Source organism: Fulmarus glacialis, unplaced genomic scaffold (assembly GCF_000690835.1).
Source record: "Fulmarus glacialis isolate BGI_N327 unplaced genomic scaffold, ASM69083v1 scaffold30312, whole genome shotgun sequence".
Classification (NCBI taxonomy): domain Eukaryota; kingdom Metazoa; phylum Chordata; class Aves; order Procellariiformes; family Procellariidae; genus Fulmarus; species Fulmarus glacialis.
In genome coordinates this window covers 9,431-35,470 of record NW_009200236.1, presented here as the reverse complement: position 1 = coordinate 35,470, position 26,040 = coordinate 9,431, and the positions used below count along the sequence as shown (strand labels likewise).

The 26,040-nt window shown below is 37.6% G+C and overlaps 1 protein-coding gene across 1 annotated transcript in view; it reads left to right on the top strand.

The window, feature by feature from the left end:
* The window catches only part of USH1C (Usher syndrome 1C (autosomal recessive, severe)), a gene marked incomplete at its 3' end in the record, with an annotated part of 48,636 nt that extends 30,180 nt beyond the window's left edge, over positions 1–18,456 (top strand). Inside the window, exons 17-26 of the mRNA XM_009573536.1 lie at positions 1,176–1,318; positions 1,691–1,807; positions 3,947–4,195; positions 7,567–7,686; positions 11,887–11,949; positions 15,535–15,576; positions 15,886–15,939; positions 16,089–16,188; positions 17,578–17,687; positions 18,401–18,456. Of these exons, the coding sequence (XP_009571831.1) occupies positions 1,176–1,318; positions 1,691–1,807; positions 3,947–4,195; positions 7,567–7,686; positions 11,887–11,949; positions 15,535–15,576; positions 15,886–15,939; positions 16,089–16,188; positions 17,578–17,687; positions 18,401–18,456 (1,054 nt within the window). The remainder of the gene's footprint in view (positions 1–1,175; positions 1,319–1,690; positions 1,808–3,946; positions 4,196–7,566; positions 7,687–11,886; positions 11,950–15,534; positions 15,577–15,885; positions 15,940–16,088; positions 16,189–17,577; positions 17,688–18,400) is intronic.
* Positions 18,457–26,040: the final 7,584 nt, after the last annotated feature.

The following is a 26,040-nucleotide window of genomic DNA, read 5'->3' as shown; positions in this document are numbered from 1 at the left end:
CACCCCCCCCCCACCACTTAACCATGAAGCAATAGACAACATTCCACTGAGCTCAGCAGTACAAAGTTCCAATTAACTACTTGACTGGGAGAACTGACTTTTGTAGCTGCCAGGGAAAATGTCTGTTTTCCAAGGCTTTATTGTCAATATTATATGTAGAAGGTGGAAGGAAGACAAATAATGCTATGTAACGTGAAGCAAGTTCATGCTTTGAATTCCCAAAACCATTATGAAAAGTCAGTAGCTGATGATAATGAGCAGAGCAAAATCAAACCGGAAGCTTCGCCTCTCTGAGCACTGGCCGTAATTGGCAGTAAGTGGCCAGCTGCTCCTCCTTTTTACTTTTTGATGAATAAAAAGAGAACATGGGCTTTTGAATGTGAACTAGGTCGTACCACTACAAACGGAAGAGGGTAGCAGAAATGTGACATCGTTAAAGTAGAAATAAGGAGCAGGATTTATTTCGAAGACAACAGGAGCAGAGGCTCCAAAAAGACTGTGTAGTTTTCCCCTTTGGTTGCACTCTACGTGTAAAATTTTAGGGTTGCTTTGTACTGTATTAGTTCACTCACATGAGTAGACGTTATCCAGTGCTTGTAGGAGCTACTTGGTCTTTGTGATGCAGTGTTCTTTCCTGAGAGCAGTTTGGTTTCTGCACTGATCTAAGCCTTTCCTTTGTAATTGCTTATTTCAGTTGTATTAAGGCATGCGATGCTTGTTTTTGGACATATGCATAAAGGTGTTTTATGCATAGAATATTCACATCTACCTGAGCATCTGTCACCTGAAAGCAGTCAGTCTTGTATTTATATTAAAATGCCAGAACAGAGAGATGGCAAATCAAGACCTAACCAAAACTGAATATTCAAAGTTTTGTAGTGGGCCTTTGTGCCCTAATGTTGTAACTTTGTGGAGGAGCAAAAAACTGTCTGATCTTGTCCTACTTACCTTAATGTGCACAGGTCCTCCAAATAAGGTATAATTTCCTGCAAATTGCTGGGGAAATGGACTTTAGATTTTCTTTTGAAAGACCATCCCCATACTTGCACAGACTGTAATTAAATTTTCAAGGCAGGCACTCATGTATTGAGCTTGAAGTTTGCAATGTTTTTAGCTGATGTAAAGATCTGTTTAACTAAAAAAAAAAAGAAAAGAAAAACAAAACCATTGGAAAGAGCGAAAGAAGTCAAAAAGTGACAGTCTATGTGAACAGAAGAAGAATAAAAAGGAAATGGAGTTTCAGCAAAAACTCGCCAAAGAGAAAGAAGGAATGTTGGAGAAAGAAAAACAACTGAAAATAAATCGTCTCGTGCAAGAGGTATGTTGTGTTCTCCTATCAAGTGCAAAAGAAAAACAATGAGCTGAATCTTTACTGGAATTATCTTAGCAGGACACTTGTTTAATTATGTCGAAGATAGTGAAGTTTAAAAAAATTGCTGTTGCACTGCAAAACTCTCTTCCCAAGTTTGCTTGTTTCTACAGTCAGTTTTTGCCCAAATGAGGATACCTCTGCAGTTAATGAGTGTCCATGTATAGTGATGAATTTAATGAAAGACAGCAAAATAGGAAATCATTCTCAAAAGCATAATTAGTTTTAAAACTAATTTAAATGGCATTTCATACTTTTGAAACATACTTGTATTGTAACTATACCTGTAACCTTTCTTCATGCACTGATGTTATGGTTAAGGTATCTGAGACAGAACGAGAAGACCTGGAAGAATCAGAAAAGGTGCAGCACTGGGTGGAAAGACTTTGTCAGACACGGTTAGAACAGATTTCCTCTGTGGAGAATGAGTCTCCTGAGGTAAAATTCTGGCCTCTCTATATATTGCATGATCTCTAAATAACTCGCTAGTTGTTTCGTAAAAGCAACAGTTTTTTCCCTCTCAGCCTTCATTCTAAGAGGGGAAAAAAATGTCAGTTATTGATGAATTACAATCTATACCATTTGTTGTTCTTATATTGTATGGAATTTTTTTTATTATTTTAATGAACTGGTTTTATTTTGTCCTTTTAAAGTATATTATCACCACAAAATTAACAATTTTATTGGCTCGTGAGCTGTTTGGGCTAGGTGGGACATGCTACCAATAATAAAACTGAGACTAGAATACCCAGCCATATTTTTTAGTATCCTATGCTAAAAAGAACATCATTGATGATGAGCTCTTGGATGCTTCCTTGTATTGCGTGGAATAAAGGTATAGGTTAAGAAAATGACAAAAAGATAAGAAACTCCCAAAGAACAGGGTTCAGTTTTGTATTTTAAATAGTCCCCTTAAACGAAGGGAGTTGCAGATAGTGATTGTGCCTTAAAAGCATGATGGTTCTAGATGTGCAGTGATGCTTTCCCACCATTCTGCTGCTCTGGCTGTCTTCCAAGCCCAGCTGCTTTCAAGAGGAACACTGCAATCTGTTGAATTCCCCCGGGATCCCCAAGAAATTGCAACCACAAAGGGGATCCTTGGGGAACACTCTCGCATGAATTTCCTTCAGGTCAATGTGGAGCAGCTCTGAAAAAAGCAGCTGGTCTGTTCTTCCTGGCCTCGGGCTCAGATCCATGTGGCTCTTCAGTGCAGGTCTGTAGGACAGTGGAATGATTATACTGAGTTTTTTCTCACTACCTAAATTTGGCTGCCTGTGTTCTGGTAGATCTTTGTCCCCCTTACTTTGTAAAGTGAGAGGGAACATTACAGATTAAAATCACTGTTGTGTTTCCAGAGCTCTACCCTGATTTAAGACAAGCACTCTGTGTTGTATTTGCTCCGTCAATTCTTCTATTATGTTATATATAAATATTCTATTACAATTCTTCTACAAAACTACCCAAGCAGTTAAACTCATGTGAAACACAAAACCATAATGCTTCTGAGGGATAAATGCAGCTGAACAATATTCAGGTACTACAGGCTTGAACTGCTACTTGGATACAAGAGCCGTCAAGATCTCTTGACTTCTGCCAAAGAAATACTTATTTTATGGTACAAAGGGGCGAGTAAGGCAGATAAGGAGATCCCAAAGAATGCCAACAGAGATACCCACTTGAGGGAAGTATTGTCATATTAGACTAAGATGCATGTGTCTGTAGGACAGCTTGCTATCTGTCATACTTCCTTAGCTGAGTCTACAAAATAGCAAAATGAAAGAGTATCAACTGGATTTACTTAAATACTTCAGTTGGATCACTGATAAAAGAAATGTTAGCAACTCTAACAGCATATGTAGAATCCTTTTTCATGCACACAAACGTGCTTTTTGGGTGAGCTGCTCTTTATGTTCAAACTCTGGAATTTGTTAGCCCCACAGTGCATCTGGTGTTGATTAACAGAAATTAGAAGGTCCAGAACCTCCTGAGGATCTGAGTTTCATAGCACCCTAAACTTTTTGGTTTTATAGCTGCTTAAGCTTACTTCCCCCTCTTGTATTAATATCTGGTTATGTTTACACCAGCCTTTAGCCCCTTTCCCTTTTTTAATGGCATGGAATTTCAGGGCCCATCTTTGATTACTTTCCTTTTATATAATCAACTTTGCAAGGAGCAATTCTTGCTTTTTCTTCATAAGACCTAGAGAGGCAAGAGTTGTATTATCTGTGATTTGTCCTATGATTTTACCTTCTGAAGACTCCATGCAGGTTGTTTTTTTGTTTTGTTTTGTTTGGTGTTTTTTTGGTTTGGTTTGGTTTTTTTGTCATCCCTCCCTGCTGCAACAGCCAAGGCTACTGTCACAGCATTCCAATTTTCTTGTTAAGCTGGAATCCCAGGGAGTGCTTTTAAAAAGGCTTTTGGAGAAAAAGTTTGTGTGTATTCTGTGTGGGAGAAGCCAAGAGCTTCCTGTGCAGGAGCAGTTATGCTGAGTGATGTGCTAGCATTTGCCATTAATTTCTTCAGAGCTGTGGCGGGCAGATGAACCGTTAAGGCAGATTTCTGTTCTGTTGCACATAGTTGGCAAGTGGACGACCTTCCGCTTCTCCTTCTGCCACATCAATGCGGTGTTTTGCTGGTGGTCTGCAGCTTCATACCACAGATCTTGATGATATAAACTTAGATGAAGTTGACAAGCCTAAGCAACGTGTGGCACCACCTCTGCCACCACCACTCACTGTTACTCCAGCAGCATCAGCTCATCCACTTCCTGCATCAAATGTTCCACTTTCAAGAGGTCCAGCCCTGGCAGTAACACCAGCTTCCCAGGTGACCTCATGATCTGTTTGAATGCATGTGCCTCTATCATTCCCCTGCCTGGCCTCCCTTCCCTGCTCCATCACCCACTTTATCCACTGGATCTACCCATCTGCCATATGCAATGTTAAAAGACGGAGTGAGATGGTTTCATTGTTTCATAGTAGTGAATGCAGTCCAGAGGAAGTTTTATTTTAATTTTTTTTAAAATTTAGGTTGAGAGGGTTTTGCTGTCTCCTCCCTATATATGTTGTAAGCCTACCACATGCAGGTATCTTGGGCAGAATGTGTCAGTTAAAAAGACAATTTGGACTTGAGTGTTTATTAAAAAAAAAAAGCAGTGGCAGTCAACAGATTTAACTCATAGTTAAGTTTGAGAGAAATATCTGTGTAGTGAAAGTGACTTGTGAAGGTGTTTTAAATATGTCATCAAATTGCTTTGTAAGATGAGAAGAGTGTACGAACAAAATTAGCTTAAAATCAGAAGCTCAAACTTCTAAAACACCAACACAGTATAAATTACCAGTAAAATACTTTTAAATGAATGAGAGTTGGTAATCAGGTTTTACTTTTTTTGGACACACAGGAGTTAGGAATTTCTTTGAGAAAATATTCTGACTTTCTCCTTATTACAATCTCAGTCCAAAAGAAGATAAAATATAAGAAATCTTGTGCCAGATCTCACTTTAGGAGAGAAATGGCAGCTGTTTCATCATCATTCCCTTTGCTAAGCACTGTAGTGGGATTCATGTACGTGTTTTTATGGCAAAAGATTCTTACTTGTTTCAAACAGCAGAAGACGATCCCATATGGTCGCTGCTTTCCTACACAGCTTTCTGCATGGATTGACTGAGTGCATTGTTGGTTTTCATTTTTTTTGCATGTTTACTTGGAAGTCCTAGGCTTTGCTTTTGCATCATTCTGGTTGGAGAGGGGAAGGATATGCAAATTAATCAGGGAAACTGGCAGATAATTTCTATGTGAATAATTGCCCTAATATGAACTATGAATCTCTTATAAACTTAAGTAGACCTCTGGTAGTACTTGATCTATGTGATTTACATGTTTGAAGTGCCAAGAATGTGCTACATCCACTGAAATGGAGATGCCAGATGTTCTTATGGATAACAGGTTTTCCAAGCTATTTGCAAAATAAAAATGATGTGAAATGACACAAGTCATTTTTGTTCACAGGTGTACAAAATACTAGCATTCAGAGGAGAAGTACATTCTCCTAATGCTAATAGAAAATATTCAGATAAAAGTAGTAATATAGGAACTGCCATACTGGATCTGACCACAAACCCATATATTCCAATATACGTTTCTGGCAGTTTTTCACTGCTAGATATGTTAGAGAAAAGAGGTTAGTAATTAAAGAAAAATACATCGGGCAACAACAACAACAAAATAACCTAGCCTTCAAAAATAAGCCAGTTTTCACTGAATATAATTAGTGTATATGAGGAAAGAACTAAGCTCTTAGTAAAATATTAATACTGAGCCAAAGCTGCTTTGTTTATAAGTAGATAACCCAGTATTCCTGATGTGGTTTCAGACATGGAAGAAAAATCAGAAGCTGGACAACTTATCCTTGCTGCTTTTTAAAAAGTCGGGTTTTAAAAAAAATTTTGTTATTGTTTAAAAAAGATAAGCAGAAGCAGTGCATTTATTTGACTTCAGCGATAAAAGGATAAAAGATCTGGTGTTTATGCCTGCTAAAGCCAAAAATAAGACAACTGTTGCTGTCCCATAAATTTACTCTTCTAATATTACTCAAACTGGTAAATCTTCTCTATGTTGCTAAATTTTTTTTCCCCAGATCTTTTAATTTCAAATTCAGCTCGAACTGAATGAAATCCTGTCAAATACATTCTTGACAACTAACTATTAGAATATCTGGTATAAATTGATCTGTTTCTCAAAATTATTATTAGCTATATACTTTATATGGACCCAGTACTAAGTCTGTTACTGTTTAGGTTGTAAGAAACACCTCCCACGTCGGCAAAGTATCTTCTGTATCAAGCAATCCGCTGGTATGTCATGTACTGTTAATAACGACTGTAGTTTTATGAACTTCCCACATAATGCCAATGTCAAGAAAATGTCAAGGGTTTGACTCCGCATGGCTAGGTCCAAACTATATTTTAAACATAATGGGTGCTAAGAAGCAAGCTTTCTTCTCAGAAGAACCAACATTTGTTTGATAACTCTTTGCACTGATTTTGATTCAGGATGGCCGGATGTCAGGTTTCTCTGTTCTGAGGCACTCTAGAAAAGTCGGCCTTTAAATTGTGCATCTCCTGGAGAAATCATCCAGTTCCAGTGCAACTTTAACAAGTTGATGTCTGTGAACCTATGAGCCAGTTGATATCTGTGAACCTGTGAGCCAGTTCTTCTAAGATCAGAAAGCTTAATGATACGATATATTTTGTGGTGTGGAACAGTATTAGTTGAGGGATATCCACAGGGACTTTCAAAGATCTGGTTTCAAAACTTTTTTCTTAAATTATTTAAAAAAGGGAAGGAAAAAAAAAAAGAGACAAACAAACAAAAAACACCCCAAAAATTCCCCTATTAAAAAAAAAAAAAGTGGCTTAACCAATTTGCTGGAAGCAATTCAAGGAATTTCAGAGGATACAGCTTGTACTATATGAATAATATCTGGAATACATCACATTTCCTATGAGAAACATTGACAAGGGTGTGCTGGGAGTTGCTGGGGTTAAGTCGGAAACTAAACCCACAGGGCTCGGTTTTGAACTCTTTTCTTGAATAAAACTATGCTTGACGTCAGTGGGAGTTTTGACTAAGAAGTGTGCAGTTGGGTTAGTACGTGCTGGATGATGAGGTCTCAGATGCCTCTGGGTATCTGTACTTTGTAGAGTCAAGGATAGGTAATTAGCGTAACTAACCCTTGCTCTTAAGTCAGGATAAGTTGACTTGAAATTCTTTATGGTAAGCTGATCGCTGCAGTTCTGGTGAATTTAATCTTAAAAGATCTATTTAGCCATAGATTAATTAAAATCTCATTTCAGGTTCACTATGTTCTTGCGCTCAACTTCAGCATTTTTTTTTCCTGTAGTTTCTCATTCAATTCATTGCCTTTATGGGATAAATGCCAAAAGCAGGGATGAGATTTTTCTGTAATCTTGCTGGTGAAGTCAGAGTTTAGGGGAAAAAGCTACTATTTAGATGCAAGAGAAATTACATTTTGGCTTGTTAACTTTGTAAGTCTTAAAATAATTCTGTAAGCCATTTGTTGTATTAGTGTCATTAAATTCATTACCATAAACTATTTGTATTGAGGCATCTTGGTGAAATGATGGATTTGTGCAAATTACGTTGTGTATTGTAATTTTCTTAAATTAACCCCATAGCAACTTGCTCCAAGTCCACCTACCCAACGACGTCCAGGGGTACCAATAGTCTCTAAACCAGTCATGCTGCATCCTGACCCAAACTTTATGGTCAGGCCAACGATCAAATCAGAGGCCCTGGTAAGCCTTTTAATGTCCTTTTTCCGAGTGCTACAGTACTGTGGGATTTGTTGTTGACTTGTCCTCAAAGAATCAATGTTTGTCTTGTTTTCTGCTAACTAAAATTCATGTAGATTTTCAAATGATCACTAATGGTAAGCACAAAAGAGTACTTTTCCATTTTTTTCATGATCTAAAAGTCACTTAATGACAATTTTTGTACTGGGGTGCATAATTCCAGAGCAGTATAGAGCCGTAGACTCTGTAGATCTTATTTTTCATTTATTCACATGCTGGTTTGTATTTTTATAGATTCTGAATTCCTTTGTCAGAAATGAAATAGTAAAAATGAATTACACTGTATTTTTCCTGTGTGAATAGTCACGAACATACTTGAAATGTAAATATATAACTCATAATTTCATTTCCAGAGAAAAGAAGTTCATTGTTGTATCTTAGACGCCAGTATACTGGTCATGCAATGCAAAGTTGACTCACGATCAGATTCTTTTTCTTATTTCTTTTCCATTTCTGTTTCAAATGTAAATGAAGAAAAAACTGTTAGGCTAAGTATTTTAGGACCAGACACGTAGCATCTTTTGGAATTGTATTATATAAGGGAAGGTGAGCCAATGCTTACTGAAAAAAAAGAGAAATATTGCTTTGACAGGTGATAACTCCCAAACGATAGCCCTGAAAATTTATCGAAAATAGCTGATGGACCAATTAGTAGTATTTATTCTCGAGGGTCATCATGACTTACGCTGTTACAATTAGAGCTGTGTGTCTGTTATATGCATGTGTGTGGACATGTGTGTATATGTACATTTAAATGAGCAAGGCAGTGTATTGCAACATGTGAGCTTTCTAAGTGATGGAAAATAGATCACACTTGCATTTCATTTATTTAATTACAAGCTTATGCTATGTCTGACAATAAACGATGGGCACAATATTCCTAGCTGTCTTTCATTAAAGTGAGATGGATTTTTTTGTCATTTCTGCTTTAATAATTTAGATACTCTTGTCCTTTATTTTCCCAGTTACAGTCTGAACAAATTTTAGTGATACTTAGTAACCAGTTTTCCCACAGACATAGTCATCTTGAAACGTCTATATTATAAATGGATTGAAATGACAACTGAAAGCAGTGTTTATAAGTTGCTCAAGAGATGGCAGGTACACAAACTAAAAACAAATTCAGATCCCTCTAGTGTAGATATTTCCTTCAGTTGTATGCTTTGGAGCTTTCATTTTGATTGTGTTCAGTAATTCAGCATCTCTAAGCAATTTAAAATTCCTTAGGGGAGGAATGAACAGAGTAAAATCATAATCTGCAGTTAGTATAATCTAGCTCTTGAAAATAAATGCCTGGTGTGCACATATAAACTAGTTTGCAAAATTGATAATACTTTTATGTGTGATCAGACACATGTTGCTTGTGTTTTTTGTTACTGACTGCTTGTGATTAGTTTGAGAAATTGACAATAAGATCCACCTCCATAGGGAAATTTCTTATGATTTGTTGTGCATGCATGCACGTTTTCCAAATCACAAGTCTGCTAAAATGTTTCAGATGTCTATTATCTTCATTCCCAAACTGCCTTATGTTAGTTCAAAGATCACAATTTCAGTGGGAGCAATATTCTGATAGGACTTTAGGAGAAACATTGATCTATAAATTGTTTTTGTAAACCTGTTACCTCTTACTTCCTTTTATGACAATGCAGTAAAGAGTATTCATCCTGGCTGCTATGAAGTCACAGTAGTATGTGGAGTAAGGCTTGCATGGATACCGAGGTAAAGAGGGAGGCTACTTCTATTAGTTAAAAAATGAAAAGGCTAGCGTATGACAAAACAGGCAAGGAGGTACCTGCTTATCCCCAGAAATGTATAAGAATTATAATTTGATTTCATGTGGAAGGAATGTTTTTTGTTTTTTTGTTCTGGGGGGAGGTGGTGTGTCCTTACTTAAGTCAATGGTTCAGATACAGGACGGGTTCAGCTTCTCTTAGCAGAGGGAAGTATCAATAAAGGCAAAGTATCTTTTGCTACCCTATTTCTTGTCTTGCTAGATTGCACACACCTTATGGAACTGCAGTCTTTATGTCTTAATATGACATAATGCACATAATTTCTTCTACCTTGTTTTTATCTGAATTTATCTGTCCTGAGTACCAAACTCTAGAAACTGATCTTGATGGATTTACTTGATTCAAAGAGCTAATCAAGTGAGCCTATACTCGAGCAATTCACTAGTAAAGAAGATGAAAAGCATGAACATAAAAATAAAATAAACATGCAAGAACGGGTAAAACATTCCTGTTATCTGGAAGGTAGTTGGGCCAGATAGGAACAGTGAAGTGTCTGTTGTGACTTAAGTTTTCATATTAACTGAATTCAGGTCAGAAGTCCCAGGTCTTTTAACAGTTCATGAAAATGAAGTTGTTCTCACTTATAAATAGGGAAGTGATGGGTGAGGATTAAACCTTGAGTGTAGCCTTGAATGCCAAGGGCTGCTCTGGGTCAAAATCAGTGTGAACTGTTTGTCTCTGCTGTACTGGAGTGAATTGGAATACACTCATGGCAAAACTAATTAAATTTTGGCTCAGAGAACAGGAGAAGATTGTTATGATTTAGTGGTGGGGTTTTCAGAGAAGCAAAACCAACATGAATATTAGTCTCTGCTCTCCCAACTATCACAAGTATCCTGTTGTGTGAGTTAGAAGTCTTTGCACTTGCTGCTACTAAAGATTTTTCCTCCCTCCCTCCTTTGTGGTTGGATGCAGCATTTCTGAAAGGAAGAACGAATATTTAAGCTTTCCTCTACTTTGCAATTTTGAAGCCTGATTCTGCAGGACTGCAGTCAAGGGACCTGAGACAGGTGCTTAGATACTCTGTGGTAAGATGTGCGATGATTGGAAATTTCAGTTATTATCGGCCATAGCTATACCAAAGCCATCTGTGTTGAAAAGGAAATTAATTTTTTTTTTTTTTTCTAAGTAGCTAGAGAGGGGCCGAAGAGTTTTGTGGAAAATCTTGCCAGACTTGCCCAAAAGTCCTTCGAGACAAAAACTCAGTCTTTGTGTTAATTAAACACAGACCACAAATCTTTCATTAACTCAGGAAGAGATATTTTTCCAAGTAATGGTATGGCTATAGGACATTGATAGAATCAGTAGTGAAACTGATACATAGTCATTTGTTTTAAAGCAAATTGAGTTTGGAAATGTAAATACCATGGTTTAGTCTGTAGAAAGTTGGTCTTGTTTCAGAAGACTCAGATAAATTACCTGATTTGATGCAGGATTTTGAGTGGAGGCTGGAGAGGTGTGAGGAGTGTTTTGTATAAATTTTTTTTTTTAGCCCACTTTATTTTTGAAAATTTTTTTAACTTAATAAGAGGTTCTGTATTTTAAGTGATTCAAAACTACAGTGAACAATTTTTTTAATGCACTGAAACTGAAAGAAAAACAGAATCAATATGGGATTAAAATCATTGAAGCCCAATACAATAAAATAAAATCCAGCAGTTAATAATCAATATTGTGAACATTGATCAAAATTGTAGATCACTTGTAGATATCCAAATTGAAGCAAGACCCCTCAGAAATAAGTCAATTAAATTCAAGAGGAATTTTTCTTTAAGTAGAAAGAATACTAGTAATTGGTATTTAGGTCATTGCTTCTTTTAGGATGAGCCCAAATACACATATCTTTTCTTTCAGTTTATCAACTTCATGAGGAATTTAAGAATGGAATTCACCTTTCAGTATAGGAAATCCCTGGTAGGAGAGCAAATCTTAAATGTGTAATATATATTTATCATGACTTTTCAATATTTTGGAAATCACTTGTCTAGCATTTTGTCCATGGTTTTTTCAATTATTTTTTCAAAAATCATGGAGAAGAGACCCCAGCACTGTTCTGTAGAAATTAGAGATAAAAGGAGTAATGGAAAATATTTTTAAGAAATCTTGTGCTATGGAAATGTGCATTTTTTATGTAGTTTCTCTAGAATTCTTTCCTCTCTGTATTCAGTACTATTTCACTGTGTGTGTTCTCTCATTTTGGGATGGTACAGAGAACAAGCACTAACAAGTGCAAGTGTGATTCAGTCCCTAAAGGAGCAAAAAAAGCAGTGAGATTATTTGTGAGTAGGTGATACTTATTTACAGCAAAAAGTTAATACCTGGCTTGGCAATTTTTTTTCTTTTGCAGCCACAAGAGATGTTTAGAAGGATGGTGGTTTACAATTCATCATTTAGACCTAACAAAAAACAAGTAAAATAACATTTTCCATGTTTTGTGTGGTACTTCTTGTTTTGACTGATCATAGATTTAAAACTTTCCTTTCTAATCCTGTTGCTCAGTTTCTAAAACAGAGGATGCAAGACAGCCCTAGTGCATGAAAACTGCCAGTCTTTGTAAACTTTCAGTGTGTGCCTGTGGCTCCTGCTAGTCTAGACAGAATGAGAGGATAGTAAATCCTTCAGGTTGAACCATCTGTAACTACTTACTTATGTGGTTAGTGCAATCTTCAAGATAGTTCAACACTGATAACTGATCTGATACTGGCAATTTTTTTTTTATATATTCCTAAAGTTTCCTTGTTTCTTTTAGTCTTCAGTTACAATGCTTTCAGTAATAAAATATTTTCTCAGTTTAACAAATAGAGCTATTATCATAACATAGTTATTGGTAGGAAATCAGAGGAACTGGTGGTGCTGTATTATTCATATAGCCTTTCTGTATTATGTAGGATTTTTCTGCTGTATTACTACTTTTATTGCTTTCCTCTGTCATAGTGATGAAGTTTTCATCTCTTCCTCTTTGGTTGACTGGTGGTTCAATAGATGGTCCTTTGTAGAAGTGAACTGTGTGCTTAACTTCTCCGCTGCTGTTAAATGTGCCAGTTTCTGTGCAAAACACCTTTAAAGTTAGATGCATTGCCATGTTATACAAAAATGTTGGCACGCAATTGTGAGCTCACAGCGTGAGCTTTTGAGTGGTAAACCATTAAGATTAATGATTAATTTTTTCTTCTTTTGATCAGTTTCAATCTAGATCTGGAACGGAAAACTGGATTTGACTGAGATAAATCAAACTTTGAGATTATTCAGTTGCTGTTGAATGGTAGTATGTTCTGTATAAATAACAGTTGTGTTCTCAGCAACTGTGTTTTTTGGAAAATTTTGTTATATCTGGTCATGGGTTTCTCTTTCAATTCTTTTTTGTTTATTTCAGTCAGGTCTTAATTGCTATTGACTATTGATCCTATAAACTTCAGTGAGCAGTACCATTGGCTTAGGTGCTTGTGTTTTGGTTTTGGGGTTGTTTTTTCTTTTTTTAAGTAGTAACTTTATCTTTCATCCTGAAGTCCAGACAGGTAGTTGTTTCAGTGCAATCAAACGTTTTAATGTTCCAGATTCTACTTATGTTCAGTCCTATGAACGTTATTGTAAGTCAAGAAAGCATTAGATATGGAGTGCGCTCTCTGGTCTCCGATTTTGTGATGCCCATTTCTGGGAAGATTTATTACAGTTCAGTAGATGTCTTCATTGTATCATAGCTGTATTTGTACGTTATTGGATCCAGATCGTATCACTTCCTTGCTTGCAGGTTTTTTGTTGTGGGGTTTAGGGGCTTTTTTCCTGTTCAAAAAATGTTTTCCCAAGAAAACTTTCTTCAAGGGCAACATCTGTTTTTCATGAGGGCGACATGGGACAAAGAGTTCAATGACTTCCTTTAGATTACGTAATGAATGACTTGGCTGAGATTGGAGTTCTTTCCTCCAAGTTCTTTGCTCCAAGACCAGAGATGTCTACTTCAGCCATGATTCCAAAGGTCAATACAAATTCAGCTATTCAAACTGTTAGTTGTTTAGGTAGCTATCATTGTAAAATGTTTCTCTTACATTTTTAGTAAAACTATTCATAATATTAATACGCTTTGTGAATGAATGAATGATTGGGTTTTTTCCCCTGGGATGATTTCTACTCTCGCTGAAATCTGTGATCAAATTCCCATTTATTTAGTTCCTCAAAGTTAGCAGTTAACAAATGTAATGCAACCCATACTAATTTAAATGCTAAATAAGGTCTCTCATGTTCTTACTCCCAAAAGATTTCCCTACAAATATTTCCCTACTTCACTTGTGACAGTAAGCAAAAGTTCTGCAGTTGTGCCCTGAAGATTTAGCTCTCTGGAGCCTGGGGAGACAAAGTCGTGCTTCAACCCTTGCAAATGTTTCTTCTGTTTCAGAAGAAACACAAAATGAGGAGTTGTTTTGCTTGAGTTGGTCTTCTGATCTCAGGGAAAAGGTGAAGAGAGAGGCAGCCTGCAGGAAAGCCAGGGTTCATGCTGTACAATTCAGCATGCCTGTGTGTAACGACTGCCAGTCCACGCAAGAGTCATCGGCACCACTGTTGCATGGTCTATATAAGGTGGTAAAACAAATGGGCAGCGCTGTCGTACATTTGAGGGTCTGCTAATGCAGAGCTGTGTAGTAGTGCTCACCGACTTTGTTAGAGGCAGTGGTGGTAAGGATGAGATCTGACCCCAGAGGATCATTCATAGTCTGAATGAGAGAGATGATAAAGATGATAAGAGGAGGAGGCATTAGTGTTTTCTGCTGCAACTTTGTCCTTTAACAGCCAGCCCTTAAAGATACCAGAGGAACCTTAAGCTGTGCATTTGACTTACAAGTGGAAAAAGGGTTAGCTGAGTCTGAAAGTAGAATAGACTTTGTCATCAGATGGATCCAGGACAAAAGAGGGCAATAATGAATATATCAAGCTTGATCACGCACTGAACTGCTGGTCTGTGTCAGATGCTGGCTTGCCTGCTGTGTCGGCAAAGGGTTATGTGGTTCTGCGTTGTTCCCACATCCCCAGGTTATTGCAGCTTGAAGCTGCAAGAGTGATACAGCATTTAGGTGCCTCAGTAAAGATTTCTGTTAAGTCCTGAAGTTCTTACTTTAGCGTGCAGGGTGAGTGCAGAGTTTATATAAACCTCTAGCATTGCCCATACAGTCTCACCCGGTAACTACTAATCCTCCTCAAGAAACCACCACCCAAACACCATTGATTCCTGATTGCTGACTGGGGAGCTCTCATCTTTGCAGAAAAGGTAACTCCCGCTTTTTTCCTGCAGTGTTGGTCTGACAAGAGTAATTCACTAGGTTTTGAAAGTTTAAGAAGGTATAGGTCCTCTCAAAGCTTAAATCCTGCTCTACTTAACTGCAATATTATCTTCCCCGTTTCAGAATTTCAGACACTTCCTGCCAAAACTTTTAAATCCTCCACAGAATGATATGAAAACAAAATCAGTTGTTGTTCTGCATTCGCTTGTGGTATGGAGCCAACTTCCTGAAACTCTGTGGAAAGGAGGAGAGAAGGGGGCTAGAAGAGGTCCTACAACCCAGACTCTGTGGAGTAGTGTTGCTGACAGGCAAATTGGAGCCTGTCACTTTTGACTGTGTTAGATAGTGCCCAGCATGGTGATAGTCCCAAGAAACATTGCTCAGAAGAGTGTGGCAGAACATACCTGCCCATGATGCTTTCAAGATTTGTTTCTGTTCTGTCAGGTGTAGAGAGGAACTGTGGAGGTGACAGAGTGGTAATCTATTCCTCAAAACTGCTCCTTAGTCTGACCAGTTCAAACTGCTGATCTGTCATAAGGTTTTGAAATGTCTTCTGACTGTCAGGACGGACTTTTTGCTGCCTTTCTGTGCTTTTCTCCATTTACTGTCGTCTTTCATAGCTTACAGAATTATATGTTCTCTCACTAATAAATAAAATGGAGTTTGTGTGTTAAATGTGTGCGTGAGCCTGATGTTTTTACAATTAAGTATTGTCTTATTCTCAGGGCTTCCAGAAATATTTGGAAGATTTTGATCCATATTCAATGGTAAGGAGAGAATTCAAATATGTCTCACTTTTTAATGTGAAATACACTGGAAAAAACACATCCTTGATTTTGAGGGCTGGGAGGGGGTAAGATTCTTGCTTGTTGGTTTGTCGGGGCTTGTGTATTTGTCTTTTCCAGTCATGTTGAAAAGGAGCTTTCTTACAGGAAAAGATGATCTGGTGTTCTGATCTTCCTCTAACACTATTTTGGAGGAGGGAAAGGTCCCTTTTCTCCTATGAACTACATAGATCAGCCTGATTGTTTTGTGTTTCCAAGGTGGAAATGGCTAATCATTCTATCTTTTCATAGTTTACCCCAGAGCAGATTATGGGAAAAGATGTACGGCTATTAAGAATTAAAAAGGTAAATACTATATTATTTGATTGGTCAATATTTAAAGGGTTCATGTAAGCATTTAATGTACGGTCGCATTTACTGGGAAAAAGGAAAGATTAAGTTCCTATTGATGGCAAAAATTAACAGCCTTTTCTGAACTAAAACTCTTTTAATAGGAAGGATCATTAGACCTTGCAGTCGAGGGAGGAATCGATTCTCCAATCGGAAAGATAGCCGTGTCTGCCATCTATGAGGGTGGTGCTGCAGACAAACATGGTGAGTAACAATGGGGAATTTGAATGCTGCTGCAAAGTGGCTCCTTACGCTGGCTCAGAGTTGTTGGCTGACTTCATAGCTATGCCTAGCACTGAGAGGCACACTTAAATTGTCCAAGGCAGCCAAGTTCTGTCTCAGCTCTAAGGGCAGATCAGGGAGAGGCTCATGGTTTGAAGGGTGCTGCTTAAATTAGTAATTATGTAAAATTTATAAATAGTGTTTAAGAAGAAATGGTCACTGCTGCTGTATTTTTATCATTACAGAATTTTCAGTAACGTGGCCTGAAAATGTAGAGCCATTCTCTTAAAAAGGACTCCCCTTTCTGCAGTCTGATATTAAAAAAAAAAAAAAAAACAAACAACAAGCCACCCAACACCTGATTCTCTGGTGTATTCTGTTAATTAAGGAAAGCAGAATATGGTCTCCATTATTTCACGGTTTCCAAGCAATGACATTTGTAGTACTTCGATGTGCAAAGCAATTACCTGACCATGGCTACACTATACTGCTTAGTTTTGTTCTTAATGCTACTTTCAATAGTAATTTGTTTCATAAAACACCTGGCTTTACTCCCAAAATCCCACTAAAGGCCAGAGCCTTCTGGCTAACAGCTTAGCTCTCTGGAAGGCACAAGAACGTGCATACCAACACATCCAGATACTGGTGGCCAATATCTCTCATCCTTTCCTTGAGAACTCTGGTGATGACCAGGTGAACGGACAGGACAATATCTCCTTATGTTGTCTTTGCTGACTTTGTCCCAACCTGCACCTAAGTTCAAGTCACTCTTGTGAAAACATCTCACCCATTTGAACTCTGAAGTACTCTGTTTCTCTTTGACTCTTCGCTGTTGTGAGGGTCTCTTAAAGCTAAGGCTGTCCCCTTACCATCTGTGTTTTCCCCTCCTCAAATCTAGTCCCAGTTAGCTGATTGTATTTAATTCCAGATTAGCAAGTCAAAATCAGTTCTAAGGACTAAACATTACACATGTTCTTGCAAAGGAATGACAGTCCTGCAAACCCTTGACAAATGCCACTTATACCTTCATGTCTTTAAGCAATGCTGCCATTTTCATAGTAGTAACAGCCTACAATCAACGATGTTTTGTATAGATGGATTACCCAGACAGGCAAAATGCTACTACGGAAAATCTAATTGAACTAGTTTTTTACTGGTCATGATCAATAAGAGATTAGGGTGGCTTTTCCATGCCTAAAAATTCTTTTTGCCTATAGCAACCTTTCTTGTCTATGTCAATTTTTAGTGTAAGTCTTCACATCTATTGAAGACACTTTTCATTATACTTAGTACTGCATAAATGTGGGACAGGAAAGACTCACAAAATTTTTTTGCTTACGTGTATATATACCCTATTGGTCTTTTCACCAGGAGGCATAGTGAAAGGGGATGAAATACTAGCTGTAAATGGCAAGATATTAATTGACAGCAGGCTGGCAGAAGCACAGGCAACTCTAGCAAAAGCTTGGAACATGGGTGGGGTAAGTAACCTGGAATACTTCTTCATTCTACCTACAATGCTCATATGAGGTATACTTTTCTTACATGACATTGTCACATCAACACAAGTAAGGTTGCAAACATGAGAAGTAACAGGTATGCCATGTACTACCAAAGTGAGCCAAAATCTGCAGATGGTACTGATATATAGCATCTCTGAAAATCATGCATGTAATTTACTGTGAAAGTTCACGGCATTTAGCCACATGTGAAGATTGGTGTTTAAACACATTACATTCTGAGTGTTTATAGTACATTTATCTGTAGAATCTCTCTTTGATACTGAAAATTACTTGCAAGCTGATTGCAATTTTATGATAATAGCTTTATCTTATCTTTGATTTCTTAATGTACAAGCAACACTGCACTTCAGCTACAGCGAGTGTTTTCTCAGCAAGAACTGTATTAATTGCTAAGATGACCAAATACAGGATGATTCTTAGAATAATTATTTTTAAAAGCTTGTTGCAAGACCAGTAGATTTTTCTTTAATTTCAGGAGACAAATCTAACAGCTCAATCTTGAAATGATCTTCCTATAGACGTCTTTCATAGCGATCTTTCTGCCGCTCCCTGTGGTTTTCCAGGAATAGATTGCTTTCCTGATTCTCCATCTGATATTCCATGGTGGTCCAATAACCATCTCTAAAAGCAGTATTTAGCAACACATGTTTGCCTGTGCATTTCTTTTTCAGGATTGGATTGACTTAGTCATTGCGGCATCACCTCCAAAGGAATATGATGATGAAATGTAAGTGCATAAGCTTTCTTTCCCTGGGGATTAAACGGCTAGTCTATACAGTTTGCTTTTTTTATCAGACATATTTCAAGTATTTACTTCTTGTGGACTACATAACCTTTTGTGTCACATGGTTGCTAATTTGATAGTTATAAGTAGTTATCATGCATTACAGCAGTGGTTCCCAGACTTTTCAAAATGGTGATTCTGAGAATTGCTTGTACGTGACTACACACTCATACTTTCGGTTTAAAGTTTGAGGATTTTTGGGTGGCTTTGGTTTTTTTTTGGAAATCACTTACTTTGGTCTGGATCATTTACTGTGATCCCATGGATCATAATTTAGGGTAACAAATGCCCATAAGCATTCTTCATCACAACTAGACATTTAATACTGTTTTGTGGGGTTTTTTAATTAAATTGCAGTTACTATCCTTGTCTAAACCAACCTAAGTGTAAAATTTTCAAAAGAGCTAAGTGATTTGGGTGTCTTGGCAATTTGTGATGTTCAGAGTCCTTTTTTTAAAGATAATCAGCATAGATGTGAAACAGAAGAATGCATGGCTTAAAGTGTGATAGAGGTATCGAGTCGATACAACTTGCTTTACTTCGAACAAATAGTTTCAAAAGCAAGACCAATGTTTTCTAGCTAGGAAAAGATTTGAAGATATCCTTACTGCCAAGTAAAATGGCAGAGGAAAGTTTCGTAGTCACTGTTAACCTGGACTCTTGTTCTAGGTAGAATACTAGAGTATTAGTTGCTGTAAATCAGTATAGTTTTACTGGCTAACACCAACTGAAGATTGCTGTAAAATTGTATTTAATACCCGTGCATAAACTAACAAGCAAGGAAATAACTGTCACTTAATTTTTGTTTTCATATCCTGTATATTTAGCCCTACTATTCCCTCATCAACAGTCAGTCCCAACACACACAGAAAGGTTTTTGAAGGCAGTGCACCTGTGTACAGACAAGGGTATCTCCTGCAGCTGTAGCCACTGCAGTGTTCCCTCATGGTGAATAGCCAGACCTGGGTTAACAGGACTGTCCGTTGTGAGGCTGCATTATTTTTTCAGCATGTGCCTATCTGTGCATTGCATGCCATGCTTGCTTTTGTCCCTGGCATGCTGGAATGTTCTTTGGGCTTTTGCCATGCTTGTCCTATTAAAATACAAGTATTTAGTTTCTACTTCATAATGTCCCTTAGAGGTCCTCTGCAGAATTGGTTTATCATCTGCCAGACTATAAAATAAATAGGCCCTGCCTAAACAAGTAGGATTAATCTAACATTTTTTTTCCTTATCTGTGGACCACTGCTGTGGCTGTGAATTCATAAGTATATAAGTAACTACAAATTACTCCCTTGTTAAGGCTTGTCCAAAGAACAAGTTTCCATTTGTATTATATGACAGTGTGCCTGTAAACAAGTATTCATGACTGTTTGGTTTTCACTGAAGTTTGCCTGTGTTAATTTGTCACTATACAATGGGTTTGTCCCGAAATTATCCTTGTGTCACAAACTCAGTTTACTGTGTATGGTTTCTCTATGCTGTAATTACTGTAAGTACAGTCATCGAACTCTGGAAGAACCAAGGTAAGATTTCTTGTTGCATGTGGGTATTTGTGGTCTTCTCAATTATTACTTACAATACAAATCGAAATGGCTCAACTGAGAACCGGTTATATAAAATTGTGCTTGCCAGAAAGACTAAAAATTGCACTACAGCTAACGGCATCTGTTTCACTGTCTCTTTTTCTTTTTCTCTGCAGGACATTTTTTTAAAGAAGGCTACACTGGAGAAATGAAGTCTTTCCCCTGCAGAAACCTGCTGCTTTGTAAATTAATAGGAAATCAATAAAAACATGAAATGCATCTTTATTTGAAAGAAATGTGAGCAATCAGACCTGTAAACTGAACTAGAGACTTCAGATTCTTCAGGTAATTTGAGTAATTTCAAATCATTCTATAGACAGACAGCAAGAAATTTTCGCAAGATCATTGAGAAGGACTGCCAGTGAGTATAGTTTGGTCTGTGAGAACTCAATCTATTTTTTGCTATTTTGGGGGGCCAAATTTTGAAAATTATCTTCCAATTTTCCTGGAAATAGACACCAAAATGACAAACGAAGATAGAACACAGATGTCTGTTCCCACATGCAACACTTGTGATTACATGCTCACAGGCCAGTTTGGGTGCGAAAAGGATTATATTTTTACTCCGTACATAGTGATTTTTCCATGGGGAAATGGGAATGTATATAGGTAACTTCTGTTCTCACTCATATTCTTGTAGCTCTCTTAATGTCCATTTCTGTTGTTCAGTTGTGAGTTATTTTGAGTATAAAAACCCTGCCGGTGGAAGAACCGGTAATACCAGGAGTGCTAGCATTATAAGGAATAATTTTGGTGATGCTTATACAGTATAAACAATATTCTCTACCAGCAAAGTAAATAGCTAGTAAGTAGTCCAGATAAAATCATTATGTGTAGTCACAGTTACACTACCAAGTATTTGTATTGGTGGCAAAAATTACTCCCTCATATAGTCATGGGTGGAAAATTTGGGTGTGATTCACAGTCTGCAGTTACATACTTTGTTCTCAGTGAGGCTATATACGTGACTAAACTGTGCAGCAACTCCCGAAGTGTAACATTTCGTTCTTGGTGACTGTATGTCTTCTGTTTAAGTAAATTCCTCAAGACCGTAAAATCTATACTAACCTGGCTTTAAATAAGTATGATTACAGTTGTAGACTTAGTGATTTCTTTATATTATCAAGATATCTCCTTAGAAATGTCATTGTCTTCCTTCCTTCCTTGTATCTGCCAGTTTGTATTCTGTTTTTCATACCGTGTTTAGATTTTTCTTACCTGGACTAATGAGAGCCAGCTTATAGTTCTTCGGCATATCAAATTCCCACGGAAGTCTTGCCTTTTCAAGCTTTGGAAACTCTTTCTGTAACACAGAAAATAGCAATTACGTTCCTGAGAACTCTGTACTTATACGGAGATGATTAATTATGTTGACTTTCTTCATTTGCATTATTGTTCCAGCATGCCAATTAATGTGTCTGGCAGGGTACACATGTTAGAATGTTTAAAATTTTAACTCCAGAAATAAAATTGCACTTGCCAAATGGAAGAATTCTTGTTTCCTCTTTGTCTCTGGGTTCATACATCATAGTAATAGTTAACCTGCTGAAGTACACAGATTTCTGAGTTGATTTTTAATAACAGACCCATTTGCAACAGTGCCACCCTTATGGAATTCAAAAGAAAATTCACTCTGCGCAGTAGGGAACTGTCACTTGGCTGAGCTGCAGTAATCTTTTACTGAGTTTTTATGGGCAAGTCTGGTCATTTGACAGTTGGCAAGCTACTAAGTGCAGCTGCTCTGGTTTATTTCATTTGCTAGGTCTTTGGGTGCATCTACCCAAAGCTGTAGACTTCCTAACCAACAGACTAATCTAAATGCATCAAGATTAGCATTTCCAGAGGGAAAATTGCAGCAGGATGTACTCCTCCTGCTGCTCTGGTTCCCAGTTGCCTACATACTGCAACCATCTGGACTGTATGACAATGCAGATAGATGAGTGATGCTATCAAATGTTCTCTTAAGGGATGCTCTGGTGCTATGTAGCAGCAAATAGAGAGCCACAGTAATGCACCAGTAATGAACTTCAGCCTGCAACCAGTGCTTGATTGTGCTAATCACTGTCTCAGCACTCTAAGAAACATAACACAGAAAACTTAAAGGTTAGGTATTAGAAATATTTTTACTGGTGTTATTTTTTCAGAGACAAAAGGAGCACAGGACAACAGTTGAGTTGTAGCCTTGCTTCTTAGTCACAAAACTCTCTTTCTTCTCCCCATCTACCCTGTTAACCTGATTTGCTTGGATACAGCTTCAAATGCATGAGAGGCAGTTGAGGAAATAGTTCCTGCTCATGTATATATGAAAGTGTTACTTTGTGTGTTTAACCTGTGTTAGGATGTTGCTTTAGGCAAAGTTGCTTTAGGCAATGTAAGAAGGTGGTGAAAAGGAGGCTGACACTTCTGAAATCTTAAAATGATCTTAAGCTGTTAGTCAGGTAGTTTTTTTACTTTATTTCTGGCTTTCAGTGCCCTGGGACTGGATCACATTTTTCATTTGCCAGCTAGCTCAAGGAGTTGGAGAAAGCTAGAAGAAAATAGAGTTATCAAGCAACTTCCCTTTCAGTTACTTTGGTGTGTGTGAGCAGTGTCCCAGATGTAAATCATTTAAATAGCAGCCCATGTGAGTTGCTACTGCAATGTTTTCTGGTGGCTGTAATAGTCACTAAATGTGCCCATGCCTCACCCCTGTTCAATCAAGCCAGCTGTGAAAAAATAACAGTAGGGTAAATTAGACTTTCTCTTTTTTTCAGCCAATGCATAGTTTCCTTTGGGAGTATGGAAACTTTGACCTGAGGCACAAAGCAGGAAGAAATCCAAGTACTTCACTGACAGTATCATGAATGCTTCAAACCACTTTTAACATAAGATCGTTTTTTGTTTTGCATTTGCTGTAATCTCAGAGGGAATATATCTAGTTTCTCAGAGCTGTTTGTTTGGTTAAGACCGCTAAAACCCACTATCTCTCTCTATGGGATAATAACCCAGAGGAAGAGTTTCTCAGAACTGTTAACAATCATTCTTATTCTCTCAGGAATTTCTCGGCCGTGTTAGTCACAGCGTTGTCTTCAGCATACCCTCACAGATGCTGAACTGGAGCATGAATTACATTAGAGACTTGTGACTTTCACATCTGCTCTGTGAGTCTGTGCGTGCCTGTGTACAGGCAAAAAAATGTTAAGCCTTATGGATGAGAACCATGATGTGCATTACAGGGTAGGAAATACTGTTGTTTATTACTCATATGGATATTAGCGTTGGGAAGTCTTTGATCTATTTATTACTGCCATTCTGCCACTTTAAGAACTCATAATTAAACCATTATTTATCATATGACCATGGCATCTTTTAAAACTTGTAAGTACGTTTCAAAGAAGTTAGAATTTTCAAAAAATGCTCTATTCATAAACAAATTTATATACATAAAGGAGGGGTGTATATGTGTACACACACAATAAGATTTGTTTAAATCAATTTAATTTAAGTAGCACACGTACAAATAATCTCAGCACTTCACAAATATGAGATTTAATCTCTGAATATAAAATAGTTATAAACCCTCTTGCCTTAAAAACAGGACTGAAAACCACGGTTTCATGTCAAAGGATGTATATCTGGTTGTAAGGAGTTTGGTATGCAATAGCTGATACATGTTTTCTGTATATTGACTTTGATAAAACAGGGTCAGACTCAAGGTAGCTGCTGTGGAATTCTTAGCCACTTATCACCAAAGAAATGTCCCCCTGGGATCTGTGCTGACATGAACAAACTGTCACCTTTACACCATCTAAGGACCAGGTCTACTGTAGAGAAGCCAGCGTCTTAACTGTAAGGAGCTGACCCTTAGGATTATAAATCAGATGAGTCTAAAATCCCTTATTATCAATTTACAATAAGCTAATAAGCATCTGATCCTCATATTGAGTTTGTCCTCCAGTGTTTTTCTGCCCATCTGCCCATTTTATCTTTTGCCATTGTTCTCGTTCTCAGGGGTTTTCTGGTTTTTTTCTGACTTTCAGAAATTTCTGGAGCAGATTCCAAAATTCCCTTCTTGCAGATTTGAAATCTGAAGAGGCTTCAGGTAGGCTGCTCACAAGTCATGCAAACTAGGAAGCTTTCTTTCCTTCTTCCTAAGGAAGGCAGCAAAAAGTTTGCTTCTGCCAGAATACTGGGGGCCTCAGCTGGAATACTTCTTCCTCTATTACTAGAGCTGCATTTGCTGCATTATTGGAGGAAACAGATAATAGTACAGCTCTTTAGTAGGAGTCGGGGTCTATCTGTATTGACAACAAGGTAACTTGGGCTATTTTTGATCTTCACTGAAAGCAGCTAAGATGAAAGAGGAAGTGGAGACAGACATAGAAAAAGCAATCAATAAGATTTCTATTCTCTAGAAAGGAACTTCTTGAAATGTGAAGCGTGTTCAGCTTTAAGAGGATCATGGATTACAGGTAAGAAAAAAATGTTCTCTGGACTGTGATGGTAGATGTGTATGATAATGTCCAGTGAAGGTGCTAAACTATTAGTGTAACAACCACTGGAAGGAAGTTTTAAGGAATTAATTTTGAACAAGTACATTGCAGACTGGCAGCTCTTGGATACTTAAGTCTGAATGGCTGGTGTTCAACTCAGATTGTCTATGTGGAAAAAATGTGGAGTCTGATGTGCTGCAGATAGCTGCTTCATCCAGTATCACAAAACCTGCTGCATGATTAGTAGTCATTACACATTTGAAAGGTAGTTGTGCTTGATAGATACTTCCCACTTTTAAGGTAACCATAGACTAGAAGAAACAAGGCTCTGATCCAGCAAAGCACTTAAGTACATGCTTAAATTTAAGCATATGAGCCAATCCCATTGACATAGGTTGAGTTCAATAATACTACTCAGGCTTAAGTACTTTGCTGGATTGGGGCCTGAAGTCAAAATCTGAAGGCAAAAGAATGCCTTAGCCCTGAGATGCTTATTATGGAAAGTTGTTATTGTTAATGTTGAGGTTCTCGTGTTCAAAATGAATTTCAGTTCCTCTTCATTTTCTCAAATAATCTTTAAAGGTTATTCCTCCCACCGGCCCCCACTGCCCATTTTCTCAGCTTGTCCTCTTATCTTTTCTCACCATTTCTCTTCCAGGGATCAGCCGAACTCATTAGTCTTCAACAGCTATAACAGAGTTTGTTTATATGGTGCTTAAAAGAAAGTTTGGGAGAGAGAGACTGAGACCCTCCCAACATAAACTGAGCAAGATAGAAATCGAACAGCTTTTTTGAGGACAAGGACTTTTCTAAACAATAGGGAAGTGAGAGGGAAAGTTGCTAATGGTTATTATTTATGTAAAGCTACTCCACCCTCCTCACTCCTCCTCAAAAAAAAGTTTCAGATTACTTTTCTATGAGTTTTGTTCTCTTCCCTCTGCCTTTTTCCTAAGCAGTTCTGGATGCTTTAGCAAGAAGTGGACTGAGACCTCATGTTCATGCTGGCAACAGCTTGAGGCTTTTGAGTGTTAATGCCACTTAACAGAGAGAGTGTAAATAAGACTAGGTAGAAAACATTCCATTAGAAACACTGGGCACAAAATTAAGCTTTTATTTAAATCTTGTGGTAAGTATTTCCTTGACAGGGTGAAATAGCTTTTCAGGGTTATCCTTTGAACCTAAGTAGATTGTAATTTTTCAAGTAACGTTTTTTTGTTACCCTCCTTCTCCCTCCCAGCATAAAACCTGAAATTTTCAGAGGAATTGGACCCAGAAGCACTTTTTGATGAGCAGCAATTCTGTCAGCAAGGAAGGACAGAGGGAAGGAGAGATGCATGTTTCCATTTTGATTATTCACAAAGAATTGTAATGAAGCAGATCTTTCAATGTAAAGTATCAACCTGGTAGGACAGAAAAAACTGCATACCGTTCCTTAGTGAAAATCAGGCAGCTCCATCTTAGTGCAAAAG